Source organism: Egretta garzetta, unplaced genomic scaffold (assembly GCF_000687185.1).
Source record: "Egretta garzetta isolate BGI_Z169 unplaced genomic scaffold, ASM68718v1 scaffold454, whole genome shotgun sequence".
NCBI lineage: Eukaryota > Metazoa > Chordata > Aves > Pelecaniformes > Ardeidae > Egretta > Egretta garzetta.
The window spans coordinates 139,712-159,998 of NW_009259429.1; the positions used below are offsets into that span (position 1 = coordinate 139,712).

The 20,287-nt window shown below is 40.0% G+C and overlaps 1 protein-coding gene across 1 annotated transcript in view; it reads left to right on the top strand.

Moving 5' to 3' along the window:
• The first annotated feature begins 73 nt into the window (after positions 1–73).
• The window catches only part of ABTB2 (ankyrin repeat and BTB domain containing 2), a 134,801-nt gene continuing 114,587 nt past the window's right edge, over positions 74–20,287 (top strand). Inside the window, exon 1 of the mRNA XM_009637052.2 lies at positions 74–994. Coding sequence (XP_009635347.1) covers positions 130–994 — 865 coding nt within the window. The 5' untranslated portion in view covers positions 74–129. The remainder of the gene's footprint in view (positions 995–20,287) is intronic.

The window sequence follows — 20,287 nt, forward strand, 5'->3', positions numbered from 1 at the left end:
TCCCCCGCGGTGCTGCGAATCCTCCCGCGCCGCTGGTGGGGCAGGCGGCTCTGGCTCGTCGGTAGGCGGAGGGATCTGTCCCAGCCTCACCTTTCGCGCTGCTTGCGGTTGGCTTAACCCGTCTTTCCTATGGCTGGGATATACAGCTCTACTCTGAAGACCCTGGAGGATTTAACTTTGGACTCTGGTTATGGGGCAGGGGATTCCTGCAGGTCCCTCAGTCTCTCTTCCTCCAAGTCCAACTCCCAAGCCTTCACCTCTTCTCAGCACAGAGGCAACTGGTGGTACTACTCGGGCTCCATGAACAGTAGGAACAACAGCTGGGATACCGTGAACACTGTTCTGCCGGAAGACCCCGAGGTTGCAGATATCTTTTCCAAGTGTCCTAAGCTGCCGGACCTAGAGGAATACCCTTGGACTGATGAGGACATTGGAAGAATACTCCGAAAAGGGAAGGGAGGTGGCAATACCAGAACCTTTTCTCAGGAAGCTGTCAGGCGGCTCTCGCAGTTACTGAGGCGCGCCTTGATCAGGGTCTCCAGGGAAGCTCAGCGGCTCAGCGTGATGCACTCCAAGTGCACCAGGTTTGAGGTGCAGAGCGCTATCAAGCTCATCCAGAGCTGGTCGTTGGCAGAAAGCTGCGTCCTGGCGACTGTCAAGGCACTCTCTCTGTACAGCATGAGTGCTGGCGATGGACTGAGGAAAGGCAAATCGGCTAGGTGCGGCCTCACCTTTTCAGTGGGGAGGTTTTTCAGGTGGATGGTGGACACCAGGATCTCGGTTAGGATCCATGAATATGCAGCCATTTCCTTAACCGCTTGCATGGAAAACCTTGCAGAAGAGATTAAGGCTAGGGTCTTGGCAAGTCAGAGCCCGGATGGTGGAGGAGGGGAGATCTCAGCTGAAATCCTGGAGATGGTTATCAACAACGATGCTGAACTTTGGGGAGTGTTGCAACCTTACGAGCATCTCATCTGTGGGAAAAATGCTAATGGTAAGATCCAGCTTTTACCATTGCTAATCTTCATACCAGCAAGCTTTACAGTAAAATTGTTGATTTCTGTGGACTTGAGGTTTTTTGGTTTTTCTTTTCATCTGGATTGCATCTTGGTCGTGGTTTGTGTGTGCGTAAAGCAGATGTGATGGATTTACCAGGCAACAGTGATCCTGCCTTATTCTTAAGGTGTACCAGTTTATAAAAGGTGCAGAGGCTGTGGGAAGCCAAGCCCTTGTTGTCTTAACAAATGTCTCCTGACTTTCTACCAGCTTCTGGTTTGAGTGTTTTTACTAGAACTGGCATGCAAGCATGCCACTCTCTAGCCGTAAGACGAAATGTGCTTTTCAAGCTGCTTTGCAGAAAATACCGCTATTGTTTTTAAACAAAATTTATCTTATAGTGAGTACCATGCAGTTTCGTCTTAAAGATGCTATTCCCACATGCAGCCTGGAGAGGGAAAACAATGTTAAATTTTTTTTTTTTGTCTTTGCAGTAGTAAAATTCAGTTTCTCAGCAAAAACTTATAACTACAAGTTACTTAAACTCCTTTCTAGCTTAGTAGAAACCTGAATTGTAATTACACTGGTGCAGTAAACAAGAGCTTGTGCTTGGCTTGCCAAAGTGAGCATGTAGGATGGTGCCTCAGTAATGAGAATAACATAGCATTAAGATGCTTACCTCTGTAATTTGTTTAGAAAGCAGACTTTTTGAACAGTTAAGCAAATAAGCAGATAGAGGAATGTTGGCGTCTTCCGATGAGACTGAGGTGCGATTTGAAAGACTTAAGTCATGACAGTTCTGTTAAGAAGCTGCACTGTTTATTTTGCATTGTCACATTGAGGAGTACCATATTTTTCCATGGAAAACAGAGGAACATTCAATTTGGAAAGCTATTCTGTGTACCACACACAGTTTCGTGACTTTTGCTGGCCTCGTCGTTACGGTCAGATATTCCATGCATAATACCTTTCTGATTTAACTCTTTATAAAGCCAAGTGGCTTGGTCCTCTTCAAGAGATAATCTTGTAACAAGAGACAAGTAAAGGAGCAGATTTTCTTTGTTGAAAATATACCTTAGGTGAATGTTAATAATGAAACGCTTTGTCACAGAAGGGCCGACTCAATTTCTGCTCCTTGGGTGCATTGATTTCCTGCAGTTACCCTATAACAAAGCAATAATGTTGTGATTTGATCACTAGTAGAAAGGTGCAGTGACTGTCCCCATTGTGTCAACCTGGTTCAAATTGCAACGTAGGAGGACAGCAGCTATTACGGTGCTCACAAAACCTCTCTTCTGCGCTCTGTTTGCCCTCTGTCCACTGACAGTGTTACTCAATGTATGTGAAATAACATGTGAGGAGCCCTTGGGATGTGCTTTTGGCCCTGGTACAAGACATAACTGTAACTTTAAAAGTCAGATACCTACTTTTTTAACTACAAGCTCTTAGATGGAAGACTGTAAAGGTATGGGGATGTCTTGTCCTCTGCCAAAACACTTGTCGTGATTCTTTGTGTACCATGGGGGTATTTGTCACCAGGTCCAAAAAGAGGGCTTGGTTCCCTCTCTTGTTCCTTATTCAGGGAAGCTGAAGTAAAATATTGTGATTCTGTAACGTGAAACAAACACTTTAGCTGTTCTCTGTGCAGTGCTCCTGCCACAGGCATTCTGTGTGTAAAATGGAGAGGAAGAGTCGGTCTGTCGCAGAGCGCGCTTTTCTTTTTTTTTTTTTTTTCTTAAGAGAAATCTTCTTGGAAAAATTGCAATGAATGAATGGGAGCTGGTGTTGAATGGAAACAGGAGTGACGGTGCAAGGAAATGCTTATAAATATTCAAACCACCAAATGGTCAGTTATGATAACGCTTGTATAGCGTACCAAGCAGTCACTGGCCACAGAAGGTTTGGCTTCTGTTGCCTCTTTTGTTGTTCTTGTCTTTCAGATCAATTCTGCCAATAATTGAATGCATTTTTTAAGGCTGAAAATTGAATAAAACCTCACATGAAGGTATCCTGTGACTTCCTGTGACAGTCTGTCAGTAGTCTTTTAGCTGACACAAGTCAGTGAATCTTCCAAATGGCTTTTCTTATAGTTGTAAGACCACAAATGGTTCTATATGGATGCAAAAAGCTTGAAATAACGTCTTTATTCTTTTTCCCTCTAGGAATTGTAAATTAGTAGTATTCACATCATTCTCCACAGTGCTTTCAAATGATCTTGTCTTTTACATTCATTTAAATGAGGTAGATCTGATGGTAGAATAACTGGATTTATTCCAGTATAAGGAATAGGAAAACTTGCTTTACTGTAATTTCTTTTTCTTTTATAGTAAGAACATTTTAATGGAGTACTTGTAAATTGCGAACTTGGCATATGTTTGTTGGGTTTTGCTTTATAGCACTGAGTTTGATGCTAGAGATAAAAAGCACTTAGAGGTTAAGTTCTAACACCAGTCAAGCATTGCAATCTCTGGATGAACATGGCAGTGTACTATCCAGAAGATTGTACTGGATTATCATAATGGACCTTTTTGGCATTATGATCTATTGAATACAATTTTCACTATTAGATCAGGATAGCATGCTTCTTTGGAGTCTAAGAAACAGTAAGTAAATACATAAATCTTCGTAAATTCTCAAGAGACTGAGGTTTAGACCTGTATTTCTTCAGTGACTAATCTCCCATCAAAGACAGTAGTCCAGTAACTGTTCTTAAGGCTTTGGAGGCTGAAATCGGAATATTCTGTATTGTAACAAATGTGTTAGTCCACACCTGGTGTGTGAAGGGTAAAGTTTAAAACTCTATAAATGCTTAAGGGGAATTTTAATATTATTTTAAAATAAATAATAATCTGTGGCTTATTTATTCACCCTTTCTGTGAAGCTGTTCTTTAATCAACACTTTGCTGTTTCTGTGAGACGTTTTCTGCTGTTAATGTGAGTTCTGACTTCATGTTTGGGACTTGGTCTTTCTGCCTTGGAAGGAGGAATGCCATCTGAACTTGTGGCCGTAAGGAGTTCTGTAAGGCTCTCTGGGCGTGTTAATGCCTCCAAGGGCAAAGTCTTTTCAGACAGGGTCTAGGTGGGACGTTGCAAAAACAATGCAATGCAAGCTGCAATGAAAATGAAACAAAAGCAGCAAAAATTATAAGCAGCAACTGGAAGGTTAAAAAAAAAAGTTATGTAAATTGGAATACATGTCTTATTTTCTCTTTTTAATTAGATGGAGATCTATCATACACATTGGATTGATATAGCTGAAGTAGAGAATATATCTGGTAGCTTCACAGGGATTTTGAGACACGCTAATCTGGAATATTGGAGTCTATTCATTGAAAATGTTTGGGAGACGAGAAATATGAACTTACCTTGGAAACGTGATTCTTTTAACTTGATGTTCTTATGTTTGACTGGTACATGGCTGATTAGAATCTGAACTGTCAGCACTGCAAATACATTTTGATATTATTGCCTTATTAGTTACAGCATTTAACTTGTACTTAGCTATCTGGTTATTGGCTGTCACAGGAGTACGTGGCAATACACCTGCTGTGGTATTTAATGCATCAGCACATCCTGATGTTCCATAGATGTAAGTGTTGACAGATGTTTTTGCCAAAAAAAAAAAAAAAGTTGTGTGTGTAAATTTAAATTGGTAACACCATTTCTTCACATAGCTCTCAGAAGAAACTCTTGAAGTTCTTTGTGGGCCAACTAATCCACAAATTAGTCTGTTGATTTGCTCAGCTGATGAGTAGTAGAAAAGTAGAGTCTGAAATGTACACCATTGTGTCTTGAAACATTTCTCATAGAAAGGGGCTGAGGGGGGAAAATGCGTAACCTTTCTTCCTCACGGTGGGAAGGAATGATTGGGACTTGATAAATTAGACCAGGGGTTAATTTTCTTCTCTCTGATACTAAACACTGCGTCATGCCCTACCAAGCGTCAAGCATGGACTTTGGATTCAGTATCACTAACTAACCTAATTTTCTTTTATATTTCTCACTGCACTGAGGTAGGTTAAAAGTTACATCTGATTTTAACAACGAGGATTTTTTTTAGAGCTGTGCTGTTATAACAGTTCCTTTTTATAGTTATCAAAATGGTCTGAAATATTTTTTTAATTCCAGTGTAGTCATGGTATTGTACTGAAATCCAGCATAAAAAAATTGACATTTCAATAACTAGAATGCCCTTTCGTTATCTGAACTGAACAAACTGTTGTGCTCATAAAGAGCCTCATCAATTTTAATAAGCTATCAGCTTCACAACTATTCAGAGAAAAACTGCATGTTGGAAGGGGTGCATTTTGGGGATGAGAGTTGCAAATGCAATCAATAAGCTAAGCTGAGTAGAAGTACAAGGCTGGTACAGAAGTGCCGCAGGTGGTTTGCAAATCATTAAGAAAATCAAATGCCCACTTCTGTCTTCTGTGTCATCGTATCTGAAGCAGTACTCTGCAGCAATGTTGATTACTGGGGATTCCAGGGCAGGAATATTGATAGACCTCCATGCACGTTTTCCTGTTGGATGAGCTGGTCGTAGCTATGATACTATTGGAGCTATGGCTTCATTCACCTCCGTACCAGTGTACCCCCAGCATACCTCATGTGTTTCGACTCCCACACATTCAACAACTTGGATTTACATCCACAAACCCACAGGGACAAATCCTTTAAGCCTAAATGTTAGCACTTGTATATACATGCTCACCTCTCCTACAAATGCAAACCACTAGATGCACAATTAAAAATACAAACATCTGCAGATACACATATTGTTTATGTTAAAGGGTTTATCAAGTAAAGCTAAAATGCCTATTTTTTTCCCTTATAGTGGGTTTTGTGTGTGTATATATATATTTCATTTAGTGATAGTAAAGGAAAAACTTCATTAATGAAGTAATAATGCTGTCTGAAATTAATCCTTCAAACCATGGCAATAAAATCTGGGTCCCTTCAATTCAGTTTCTTAAAGAGCAAGTGTTAGAACTCCCTCAGTATATAACTACTAGCAGCAAATGCTGATATTTGGATTTTAAGTGGAATCAGTGTCAGTGACAGCTTATCCCTGTGATGCTGAGGAGCTGGGCCTGTGGAGAAGGAACTTCTTGGAGAGAAAAGTCTGTGACCTGTTGTGTCAAGGCTGAAGTCTGTTGTTGCTACTAAAGCCAAGGGCTTGAACTGAGCAAATGCTGTTGAGGCCAGGACAGAATTTTATCCTTGGTATGTAAAACTAAGTTCCAACAGGGTTTGGGATTGGTGGTGGTTGTTGTTGTTGTTTTGGGTTTTTTTGTTTTGTTTTTTTAAATTTATTTTTCAGGTGAAATATCAAGCTGGTTTAGCTCAAAGTTTAGCAGTGAACACTTGTGTGGTACTTGAGGTGTTCTTGCATGGGTTTTTTGTGTGTCTGCAGAAAATGAGGCATGAGCTTTGAGCATTCATATTAGTAATAAAATACGATATGGTTGATGTCATGTCTTCTGATATTGGAATCATTAAAATTAAATTGTCTCATTTCCAGTTGGAAGATCTTGCAGCATACAGTCTTTCTGAACTTCCAGGGTGTGATGGGTTTGTGGGTGGCTTTTTTTTTTTTTTCATGTACCCCACTTAATTTCTCATGTGACTTGAACCCTAAACTCATCTGATCTAGGGGGAGTTGCTGGTTGTCAGTGAGTTTCCTTAACTGGTCTCTAGTATTGCCTCCTCTTTCTTGAGATCAGCACTCACCCAGTGCATGGATGTTGTATGTATTCTAGCTGTTTTGAAGTCTTAATCCTACCTAATTTGGGGCTATGCCAAAACTAATTGCAGTAGTAATATAGGGTGGCACTGAGTTTTTGAATAAATTGTGTTTTGATAATGGGGTTGAGATGAAAGATCTTTTTACACTGAAAAATCTTGTTTGGGTATTAATGTTATTGTAACGTTTTCATGCTGTAATAATTTGTTTCTGCTCATGTACGTGGTATATTTCAATTAGTCTAGTTAATGGTCCATTTAGAGCTTCCTTCCTTATCTATTTCATTTTTCTGTCCCTTTCCCTATCTTGGTGTTGTAATGCATGGGTATGCAACACTGCAAGGGAAATGTTTAAGCTTTAAAGCCCTCTGTCATATGAAATGTAAGAAGTACCGAACATACTTATTTACGATAGACTGTATAAAATTCACTTATTACACAATTACTAAGTTGCAGAAGGGCATGGGCTTAGGACTCAAGCACTTAAATAACTTCAGAAAGAATCGAAGCTCAAAAGTGCCTGTTTGCTCTTGGAAGATTAAACCCAAGATCTTAATGTTGATCTAGAAGTAAGTTCATTTAAAAAAAAAAAACCAAACTTGTCTTATAGCAATGTAAGAAAATAGAAAAATAAGGCCAAAGGTAATATTAATCCTGTGATCTTCACTAAGTTGATATGTTGTCTTAAAGTAAAATGCACAGGTGTTTGTCTTGAGCAATTTGTCCATTGTGCCAGCCAAATTCAAAAGACAAGAAAGAGAGGCTTCTAAACACAGTAAAACCACGGGATACTCAGCAGTGTCCAGCAAGTCCTTCGGCAGTCTTTATTCTTCTGAATGTTTGGAAACAAGATCAAAATAATTCTTCATTTACATTGTAGCTCTCATTTTGCATTCAGTCAATGCTAAGCTTTTCAAGTCAATACATGTGGTCCTTATTTATAAACATTTTCACATCGTTACAGGCTCAGGAGTTCTGCTTTGCACTCTTATACTCTGGGCATTAAGAAAAACCTCTAAGTTCTACTACACCAGTAGTCAACAGAAGAAAATGTCCATTTGCTCACATTGAACAATGAGAATTCAGGCTGATGAACAGAAGAATAAACCCAATCATTTCTCATGCTGCTCTTGTTTTAATGGGATTAATTCACTTGTTATTTTGAACATAAGTGAGATGACATTTGGTTAAATGTAAGCCAGCCTGAGGCAATGGTAAAACCAGTACAATGGTGGCTTCATGCTTTCTTAATTTACAAATTGGGACAAAAATATTTCAACAGAACTCTGGTTCCTTCCCTAACAGAACAAGAGCAATGTTAAAAAAAAAACAACAACAAAACCAAACAACCAACCCTCCCCAAACCACCCTGCTGGACCTTGTTGAGAGCATTGCTAAGTCAATTTAAAGATTCCATGTTGTGCGTTTATGAGCGAGGAGAGCCTATTAAATGGAGCCGTCTTGTTGGCAGCGCAGGCCTTATCACAAGAAAGAAATAATAGGAAAGGATGCACAGATGCAGAAAGGTTTGTTCCTTTCGCCCAAACACAGCCAGACTTGCCTTCTGACTTAGGTCACAAATCGAGCTGGGACTGTGAGCTCATTCTGGTCCTTGGGAAACGTTTGGCTCCAGCGGGTGTGACTTTGGTATGCTTGGCAACTGGAGCGAGGAGAGACCAGTGCTGGGACAGGCCAGCTATGGGCAGGGCATGGCTGAGGGTTGTTTGTCAACCTGTAATTAAAGTGTCTGCTTGCAGCCTGCTAGGGTGGTGGTTGCAGCTTTTGTGAGAATGGAATATGTGGGATAGAATTAATAGTGTGAAAGTAAGTTCTGAGGGAAGGGTATGCTGCAAATGCTGCTGTCTTCAGGAGTGGAAACTAAGGATTGGTCTTTTCGATTCAAGTTAAATGGAATTCTGAGCTATAAAATCCTTGTCTATTAAAACCTACTTGCTTGTGTGTTACTTGCAGATGAAAGTCCCCTAGAACTGTAAACTTGTTCCTCATCTGCTCAAAACCTGTTAGTTAATCATGTGATTTCATTAACTATAGTCTAGCTAATATCTTTCGTGATGGTCCTCTAGGAGGCAATTGTTTGATTTGGTCTTTAGTATGATCTTAAGGTGAAACGTTTCTTTGAAATAGATGTTCAACGAAACCGATTTTGTAGACTTTAACCTGTGAGAATCGTTAAATCTGGTCACAGGGATTGCTGTGAATGTCCTTTGCTTGCTTGACAGGATGAAGGTAAAAACTGTCCCGTGTTCTTTGTATGGGTTTGACCCAGGCAACTCATAGATTAGTTGTAAGCCTGAGCACTTGTCCGTCTTGTTCTGGTTGTTTAATTATTACACCCAGACCATTCCTTTCTTAAAATTTGTTTGATGTCCACCAGGCTATTTAACCTGCTTCACATCCGAATTGAGCAAAATACCAGCTTCTGGAGTGATAGGGACAGGCTGTGGAGTGATAGGGACAGTAGAAGGTAAAAGCATCCTCTTAATCATGTTGGGTCAGTGTACATTGCTCATGTATTTCATGCAAGGCTTTCTCTCTATGCTAACTATGCTGTCTTATGCTGAGAATATGCATCTCTGTTTGCTTATCCTATGTACAAGTGTCAAGTCAGCTATTTGACGAGTTTTCTGCTAGGTGTGTGAAATTGAAATCTAATCACTGCTTATTTTTAATTATTTTATTTTAAAAAACTTAGAAGAAAGCTAGGCAAGTTTCCAAGTGACCAAAGTGATGCTTTTTTTGTAGTGTTACAGTGCCACAACGCTCTGTCAGGAGACTGCATTTGGCTCTCCCTGTCTAAAAAATGAAGAAGTCTTGACATAAGCAAAAAAAGGGGAAAACTGTGGAAAATGTGCTTAAGTAATTGCTGTAGTTTTTGTGTAGTGACACCAAAAAGTTTGAGATGATTAAGGGCATTTGTGGTATAGTCATAGGCTAAGAGACTAAGAACTGAAGCCAAATAAACATTTCAGACCAGCTTTTCAGTTGATGCATGTAGATTTATAACAACTGATAAATTTGTTGTGGGGCTATGCAAGATCAAAGTAAATGTTATTTACGATATTTCAGGGATGAGAAGAAAGGAACACTATGGAAGCTATAATCTGCTGATCCCATTCTTTAGTGTTTATAATTTTACAGTCCATGTTGGATACTTCTGTTACTTTTCATTTCTAGCCCAATATGCAGTCCTGTTGCCTGGGTCCTGGAGAATAAAGAAGAAAATATGACTGCGTGTTTATGCTGGGACTTACACATTAGAAAGATAAACATGCAGAGACATAATTATGTGTTATTTTCTTGATCCTATATAGCTCTGTTCTTTTTCCTGATTAATTCAAAGATGACAGTGAATAGATTTTCTTCTAATATTTACATTTTTATTGCTTGTGAGTAAAGCACACTACTCTCTCAGCTGAAGGGCAAGAGTTGAATATTGGCAAACAGCTAAAGCAGGGAATTAGACCGGTTTCGTCTCAAATTCTTTCTTCAAACTGTTTTTGATTTTTTTTTTTTTAATGTTTAATAGAAATCAGTTTCTACTTTGCTTATTTAACTTAAAAGACTACCCAGTACTCCATGCAGCACAGACTGATGTCAAAACTAGTAGATTAAAGCAAAACCCCAGTTTTCCAGTTGCTTTTAGGGAGTTCACTCATCTTTAACTTTGATTCCGCTTGGATGATCCACTGATGATCCTGCAGCTTCTTCTAACCTGTAGTAGTGGGTGTCTCAGCCTTCTCTCTGGCGCACGCTAGATTTGTTCTCGGAAGTGCTCATCTGTTCCTGCATTGCAAATGGTTGAGAGGTTTCCTTTTTATTTCTTTCTCAATTTTTGTGCAATTTCCTGAGATAATACCACAGGTCTAACCAAAATGTTAGGGATGTATGTATGTTGTAATAATATAAGAGATAATATATAATGAAATATATTTCCTCTGTGGGGATGGATAGAATTTCTGGTTAATTGCACGCTGAATTTCTGCTCTTTGGTTTGAATGTTATCTTCCCTCTACTCCCTGCCCTGTTTTGTGCTCAACTTGCACTCGTAATTTTGTTTAGTCTAGAGATGGTAAAAATCCCTCCAGAGTTGAACTGGTACAGTTTTATTATGGTCTTAATATGGTTTCTAGTACTTTTAAAGTTGTTATATCAAATTTATAAGGTGTCTTTGGATATTTTCACTAAAGTGATAGTTTAACTTAGAGCGGGGGGGAAGAAGATGGAAAACTAAAATAGTAGGCAACCAAGGAATAGTATCTTTATTAGCTGTTTTTAATAAACTATTTCATTCCATTGTCAATACAGAAAGACTTCTAAAGCTTATCTGTGGGCTTCCTCCCCCACCCCAAAGTGTTATGAAAAGGTCTCTTATGCTTTAGCAGTATATTTAGAAATTTTGGCTTGCGTATTAGCTTTGTTTGAACTTATGAGATACTTCAAGGTGATGACAGCAAGATCTTCAAGTAGGAAATTTGTCAGAATTGTTGTCAATTAACTGCTACTGAAAGCAAGCTCAGAATCCATGCAAGAGGTGCCGCTTACCTTGAAGTTTCATTTTGCTGGAACCAAAGGAATAATTTCCATTAGCTTTAATGGGGTTTTGATTGGTATCCAGAATAGGTTTGTGAATATCTTAGTTCTGAGTAATGCTTCTACCTGGTGTGTAGGTGGAAGAGGAGAAAGGGAGGAAGCCAGGAAAATGGATTGGAGTTGTCACCTAGGCTCAGGAGGAGAAAATACAGTGTGTTTATTTACCCAGTGCTGAGACACCAGAGAGTTTCATTCTGGAATAAAGCAGTGGCTAATGGATTTTAGTCTGTGATTCCTTACAGTAGCAAAGGAGTGATTTTGCTTACCAGCAAAGACTGGATTCTCTCTGAAGCAGTTGTCTGGGCTCTGCTGCTGAAATCACTTGGATTGAGGCCACGTGTTTGTCTGAGGTAGTTTTGGTTTTAGTACTCTGCTGTAATAAACTTCAGGGCTTTACACCTCGAGGTGGGAGAAGCTTTGATGGGTGACCATTCATTCTGTGGAAATCCTGGATGTCCTGTCTTGTGTGCTGGGGGCAGGGAGGATTTAAAACATCTCTACACTGAGGTAGTTTTGTAGCTGTGCCGGTGGGCGGGTGACTGGTATGTTCTTTTTCATATTATGCCTTGAAAAAAGAAGGTCCTTCCCCCCCACTACTCCCTGATCCCCATTCTTTCAGGGCAATGCCAGATGCAGAGTCTCTTATTAAAACCACTCAGGGAAGATTCATGTTTAACACTACATTTCCCGATGGAAAGCAACCTTGGAATTGTTTCTGGCACCTTTTCCCTGTGTATATAATCTCGGGTTTCATATTTTTGTTGCAGACGTGGAAATGCAGCTCTTCTCATAGGTTATTTTGTGGACTGATGTATGTGCTGCACATCAATAAATTTGGGGCGGGGACTGTTTTGTTTTGAAACAGTTGAAGTGACCTGTGACCTGCTGGAATTGAGTGATAAAACTGAATTTTTTTCTACCTTGACAGCAGTTCAGAATATCATTTTCCTTTTATACTATGATGATGTATATGTAAGGCTGTGTGATTGTGTTTTTTTTTACGTTCCTTGCAGAAGGCCAGAGCTTCCCAAAGGCAAGCACAATTTATAAATTAAAATGAATATAATTTATTAGCATGAAAGTAACTCTTGCCATATAGCCAAGACTTAGATAATGAATATGTTATGGAAGAAGATACTAAACTGGCACAGGGCATTTGGCCTACTACCATCTGCAAAGCCTGCACTCCAATTTTCTGCTGTTGCCACGGGCTGCAGACTCAGACAGGAAATCATGGTAGGATGGGAAAAGGTCCAAAATATACACAGCTAGTATAAGGTTTGCAGTTAAAAGAGAGTCAGAGAACAGGCTATCTGTTCTACTGAACAGGCAGTGCAAAGTAAAACTGGCTCGTGTGTGTGCACGCGCACGCGCTTTAAATGTCTTTTTATATTTTATATGCTCATTTTTTAAAAGCTTGAATTTTTTCCATGTAAAGTAACGTGTATAACTTCAAATGATCCATTTATATATGAGGGGCCTGATTCAACCCTCACTTAATTACCCACACTGGTCTGAAAGAAGAGTAAAGCGGGGGAGAATCAGGCCCCTGACACAAATGAAATAACTCCACCGAGTTTTGTCTCGGCACGTCAAACAAAAGAGCAGCCCCCTGCCTCCACTTCTTCCCCTAGACTCACCACCGCTTTGGGATTTGCTTTTGTTTTCAGGGAATAAGGCCTGGGTTCTGTGTACTAGTCCAAGTTCAGAGGATAGCCGTAGGAGGCTCTGTGTATGGTCTGTCAAGAGACAGGGATGCAGAAGGTGTTTGGTTGGCGACGCTGGATCACTTCTTAGTGCTGGGTAGATCACAGAGTCAGAGTTGTCGATGTATTTTCTTTGAACTACAGGTTGAAACAGGGAATACTGGGGTGACTTGCTTTGGAAAGCAGTTTTTTTATCTGTCAATGAGAGAATAAGCATAATAATCTTCAGGTAATGGACTGCACTGCTTGCAAAGCTTCCAGTGGTCTGAAGAGTAGCATGCAGCTGGTCAACTTATGCTCCCTTGACAGATGATGGACGAGAGTAATTTCTCCATCAGTTGCTAATTTAATCTTTGTATAGAAGATACTTCTAAAGTAAAAAATAACAAACCAATACTGAGTGACATCACTCTAGTGACATGTGCTGGACTAAGAGAATAGGAGCTCAGCAAACTTCTTGTGGTGAAAACCTGAACTAAGACTTTTTCTCACAGGCCCATCTGTGGCTTTTGATTCTGACTGAAGGGAACCGTACAAGAGGGTGGTTTGTTCTCCAGGTATTTCCCAAACGTAGCTTTTATTTGGCCATAAGAACTGCTTCCTGCTTGCCTTAATTGTATATGTAGTCCCTTTTCAGCTGCATGGGAGAGTAGAACTGTGAACAGGAGTAAGGTGAGGTCTGCATGTTACAGTGCCAAATACTGCTGGATGCAATGGTGATGTATCTGCCAAGAACGAGACTGAAGCTACTAATTAATCCCATTTAGAAATCACATAACTTAGGTAGCATTTAACCCTGGGGCTGGGACCAGGGAATGAGGCAGTCTATTTTGTGACCCTGTATCTTTCAGTAACTGCTGCTTTTTTTGTATGTAAGATAATCTCAGAAAGACTTGCTGATTTTTATTTTCAATAAAATCTGACTGGAGACAATTTTCAAATTGCGAACTGTCTCAGCCAAGCCATCTGCCTGAGTCTTCAGCAGTGCATTGTATTTCTGAAAAGCATTCTAGTGAAACATCATAATTCTGAAAAGTTTGAGCTGATTCTACATTAAAAGAGGTGATCCAAAAAGCTGCTGCTGATTTACATGTGAACACTGCCAAGTATTTCTCTGATGAGCGTACATAACAAAGAAGTGTTCGAGTGAGTGAGCAAGGCTGATTTGAACAATCTGTTGTGGATTATAACTCCTTCTGATATTCTGCAATTGTGAGAAGCTACTGTCACTTGTATTTTCAACCTGTGTTTTGCTTAGAGGTGCAAGATCTCTTGTTGTCAAGTCCCTTGAGCCAGTTGTGGGGGGACGTAGAATATTTCTTGCTTAAAAATATTCACGAAGCTTTCATGGGCTAGTTTCATCTGACTTTGTCACCCATAGTGATTGCTAGAACACAACAGAGAAGTTTTATTTGATTTGTCTTAATTAGGCATTGCTAGACAAATTCTAATGTGACTTTTGGGACTGAATATGGATATGAATTAAGAATCAGCTGTTCTCCTAACCTTGCTATTTTCTTAACTGTTTCTAAGGGGTTTGCTCAGTGAATATCTATAAAAATGTGTAGTATTCATTGTATAGGACTGGTTCATCTGAGGACGCTTTTCTGTTGTTCAGGGGCAACAGGTTACTTCTGTGTTATGTGATGAACAACATGAGCTTTAAAAGACTCATGTGGGAGTGATTTCTTCTACTTTTTTCGTGATTTGCTGTTCAAGAGAAATGAAGCAGTTTATATAAAGCAGCTGCTTATTTTGGAACAAAATCAGCACAACACATTAAAGAACGCATTAATCACTTAGCTTGACCTTTATTATTTAAAAAAACTTCTTGCAACTATTGTTCATTTCAGAATGCTGGGGGTGCTAGGAAATATGCATTCAGATCTAAGGTTAAGATCATCAAATTAAGTTTTAATAGGGAACAAAACCAAAATGGATTCCTGTTGAAGTATCAGCTCTCCTTTTACTCAATTTTAGGAGTACAAGAAGGCTGTATAAATACCTGCACAAATAAAGAACTGCTGTGAACTCTCATCTTGTTCCATAGTTGCCATGTGTAAATTTTTGTCCTGGGATAGTGGCTTCATCTCTTCATTCAATCCTTGCTAACAAAAAAGCCTTCACTTTCCTGCAACTCTTTCAGGAGGGGAAAAGAGAGGAATAAACCAAGTTCTCCATCTCCCTCCCTGCAAAAATCCCAACTCTCAGTTTACAAGAGTACCAATTCTGTATTTTGACTCGTTCCTTGGCATAATGTCTTTCTTGTATATCCCCTGGGTAGTTGTAATAGTATCAGAAGAGCTTACTACATTATAATCATGTTAACTTGTTGCAGAGATTTTTGAGTACTGTGGATAAATGGATCAGCCATTAAAACCTAGATTAGTTTTGAGATGGAGGAAGGGGTCAGTAGATGGCTTTTCAAAAAGATTGAATGATTTGGTCAGAAACCTGCCCTGTGCGCGCATAGGGGCATAATACAACTGACTAATCCTGCAAACCAAAATGTAATCATAACCACAGGATCAAGCTTTCATTTAGCTTTTAAGGAAGGTACTCAAACAGCATTTTCATTTTATTGGGAGGGTACAGTCAGGTTTGTGGTGTTCTTTAATATATAGTAGTTCATAAAACTGGCAGCCTTAATTGGATATAACAGTTAGTAGAAGCATGTGAGGTGAACCAGAATGAGATCTCTTGGGGTCTGAATTGCCTCTTCTCTTAAAATACGCATGGCTTGTCGCAGCGAGTAGCTGAGGTCAAGAAAAACGTCGTAATAATTTTGTTTGAATAATGGCATTCATATAGCTAGGCTAATGAGCTGTATTCTGCTTGTCTGTCCTACAGATTGTGGACCGGACTCTGAGCTTATTTTACCTCTGTAATGGCTTCTCTCTGCAGTAGAGCTTGCCTCAATACACAGTGATGTAAGGGATCAGAATCTGACCTTATTGCACTGCTTTCCCACAACTGTTGTGCAGCAATCACGCAGCTGTTCACAGATTTTTATTTTTTTTCCCCCAATTGGCTGCTTTGGGAGACATTATTCTTTTGGCTTCAACTTCCTAATGCAAGTAATCATCCGCTCTTTGGTAATGACATTCAGATAGAGCAGGCAATGGTGGTGAAGGCATTAAGCATTGCTTCAGTATTTGATTCTGCTCAAAATGTTCAGGCTTTTAATGAATATTAGGTTTATTTTTATGGGCAGTGAATTACGTGCTTCCTCCCTCCCTTTTCCTCTATCTTTTCCTCAGCTTATGAGAAGCTAAGACAAAAGCAGCACTTGAGAAAGGAATGAAGTGTTTCATATAAGATCTATCTTGTAGCTTTTTTTTTTTTATTAATGTCATGGATACATGCTTGGTTACATTCAGCATCCCCACTAACATCAGGGGAGTTTCATGGGCTAGCAGTTCACTGCTTAGTGTTTGGGATTTTTTTTTTTTTTTTTTTTTTTAGGTTTCTTTGGTATCTTTGATTCATTCATTGTGAAAGTACTGTGAGCTTATGAATTAGGCCCAAGAAAGGGTGGGAGGAGGAATATAAATGAATGCTTTGGGAGCTGGAAATCTTGGCTGCACTGCATAAATGCTTGGTCACATTAGAATGACCGAAATGCTGGTTAGGAGGGGCTCCTGTAGGTCAGCTAGTCCAGTCTCCCACATGTGTTCCCTTTTAACCATTTGTAAAGCCAAAACTATTTCTGATGTTTTAAAATTAATTATTTAATGAGGAAAGTAGGATCTGTAGGTTATAGCAGACTTAGATCTTTGTTGTCATTATTTATCACTCACTGCCCTTTTGAAAGTTGCAGTCACTTATAAGAATGCTGCCTTATATGTACTTGGAAAACTGAGTCACTCTGCTCAATGCAGGTGGAGAACTGAGAAGCAAATATTTTAGTTTTTCTACCTACTGCATTCTGATGTGGAGCATTCACAAACCAAAGACTCATTCAGTATTTCTTTGGAAAATGTGGCTCTAAATGCTAGATGGCCCTTCTTTCTTACACCAGCTGCCCAGGAAAACAGGCACTGGGTTATGTCTTAACCTTACATAACCCTTAAAAACAGAACGTCACCTACAAAAATTAATGGATTACTAATATATGGGTAAGCAGGTGAAGAGAATTTTATACCACTTAAAATAACAGTGCTGATGACTCTGCAAGTGTTGGTGTACCTGCATCGCTTTTCTTCTATCTTTATTTGGCTTCTAGGTTACAAACTTTTGAAGAGAGCAGGGTGGAGACCAGGATGGTGAAACTTACTCTGTATTAACTTTGTTCAGCTCTTGAACAAAGCTCTTGACAAAACTTGAGCTCTTAAAGTACTTAGTAAAACTAACTCATCAGACTTGTCACTTTCTCTTCCATGAAAATGTTGAGATTATGCTGAAATGTTCCTCAAAGAGGCTGGATCCCATTAACCAGCAGTATCAGTTCTGGATGTGGGGTCCCCTCTTGAGGCTGGCAATACTGGTGGAAAAAGAGTAGGGAGACATCTTTTTGACATGATTGCATACTCTGGAAATGTCAGCAGAGGTAACCCTAATACTTTTTATTTACCAATGAGGTATAGACTGCAGATATCGCTATACCCCAGAAAATGGTGTTCTCGTGCCTTGAGTAGTGTAACTAAATTGAGTTTGCTAGTAGCAAGAGGAAATTTGCTCCCTATGTACAAATTCATGTCTGTCTTTCTCTAATTGAAGTAAACCCTCTGTGAAATTGCTACCCAGAAATGACCTCACTAAGGTTGTTTGCTCAAGCTCTTGGCAATCGGTTTTGAATACTCAATGCAGTAGCCAGAAAGCAGCAAACCCCCTCTATAAGCTAGAGAATGAATGAGATGGTTTTATCCATTATACCAAAATGCTGTCTAGTTCTTCTCTGCTTTTAATTCAAAAAATTATTAAAATAATATTCTAATGTTGCATTTATTAGTTACACCTTGCCGTGTGAAACCCAAAGAAATGGCTTTATATAGAAAGCTGAAATGCCAGGGGTTAACTGCTTCGGTATTTTTGTATTAACCTAAGTAACTGTAGTGAGCTACTTAAATACGAACATTAAGAAAAAAAATCCTGCACTATATGAAGTCTGTTGCCAGTGAGTCTTTGAATTTAGGTAATTTCATGCACGCGGAGGTAGACTTTATTTTTCCTTCATCAGCTAAAATAACAATAAAGCTGAACTTGGTGTATTTATTTAATGAAACACAGGATCCCTGCCCTGATGGTTTTAATCAGTACCCTCGCTATGTGGTAATTAGGGGTTCTCTCCCATGGTTCTGTTTTTACTTAACTTTCAGAATGTGTAGCCAGTTTAAGTTCCCAGAGATGCTCGCAACTAATGTTGCCTCATTTACATGCAGATTATCCAGAGGGGATTCTTAAACACACACTCATGTTGCAGAAATGCAGAAGTTTTCAGCACTTTCTTATTCAGTGAACAGTGGTTTTGTGTAAAATGTTATCTTTTGTGAGTAACTAATTCATTCCACTCTGTGGATGTGAGCAGCTCTTTCATTTTTTGCACACAAGGATTCAGAAGCTGAAGAGGGCTGAGAGCCAGGATTGCCTGCTCTCCGATATGCCGCTGGATACAGCTCTGCTAATTTACAAGTACATACCTGAAATCAGGTTCAGGCTGTAAATTTGCCACAGAGAAAGCCCTATGTGCAGTACAGGTCAAGAAACGGGCCATTGCTTTCTCTGGATAGACAGAGCACGAGTGGGAAAAGAAGTTATAGCAGGCTTCTTGTCTTTATGCTTAATAGCAAACTTACTAAAAGTGACCTGAGAAATGTTCATATTTGTGTCTCTAACTGTACAGCTGGGTACCATTTGCTCCTGGCAGTTACGGAATCACTGGAGACAGGAGGAAGTAGAGCAAATATATAACACTTAAAGCTCTCTAAACCAGCTTCCCTGCATAGTATGTGATGTTAAAATACTAGGTGGCAGTTTGGTCCGATTATAAAAGTTTTATGGGTATGAGTTTGGGCCAGCCACATTATCCAGGAAGCCACTACTGAGTTTTCAAGTCATATGAAATGTGTGCTAGTAAAACCCTTTATAAAGCAATACAACCTCATGCAAACTCCCTGTATGACAAGTCATCCGTGTCCGGGGATTTAGCTAGTGGGATATTTGTGATGTGAGTCTCAGTTGCTGGTTTGTACAGGTACACCGCTTGTAAAGCCAGACAGAAGGAGGGAGCTTCTCCCAGTGTCTTCTGGTCCTGGGTTTAGCAAAGGGATTACAGAGAAACCACCTATGTGTTATGCTGAAACCTATTAATTAAACCTTTCTCATTGCAGAACTGAGTCTTGCTGCTAATTCCTTTCCCTTCCTGAGCATTAATCTTAAGAGGGAACTTTTCAGGTGTTACCCAGCATGCTGTGTACTTACAGCTGCTGTAGGATCAGAAACTTGTCTCATTGTGGGTATCTGGTGCCTCTTTTCTACGAGCAGAAAAGTCAAAAAGCCTTTCCCAAAACATGACCATTGAAGCTGTGAAGCGGAGGCAGCGTGGCTGGAGTTTTGGATTGCGAAGGAAAAAAGTTCTCTTTTATTGTGGGCTGTGCACACCTCATAATAAGTTAATCTGAAAGATTAAAACATTTTGGTTGCAAATACAAGTCAGTAGCTGGAGCGATTTGGGGTCAGAACAGGAGGTAGCTAGCCTGGGCAACTGGCATGAGCATTGCTTCCTAAATGTGGGTATGCACCCAACTGGTTTTAAACTGGTGGTGAATGGGAGTCAAATCCAGTTGGAGGCCGGTCACAAGCAGAGTTCCCCAGGGCTTGGTGTTGGGGCCAGTTCTGTTTGACATCATTATCAGTCATCTGGACGAGGGGATCAAGTGCACCCTCAGTTTGCAGATGACACTAAGCTGTTTGGAAGTGTCGATCTGCTGGAGGGTAGAAAGGCTCTGCAGAGGGACCTGGACAGGCTGAATCCATGGGCCGAGGCCAATTGTGTGAGGTTCAATAAGGCCAAGTGCTGGGTCCTGCACTGGGGTCACAACAACCCCATGCAACGCTACAGGCTTGGGGATGAGTGGCTGGAAAGCTGCCTGGCAGAGAGGGATCTGAGGGTACTGGTTGAAAGCCAGCTGAATATGAGCCAGCAGTGTGGCCAAGAAGGCCAACAGCATCCTGGCTTGTATCAGGAATAGTGTGGCCAGTAGGAGCAGGGCAGCGATCGTGCCCCTGTCCTG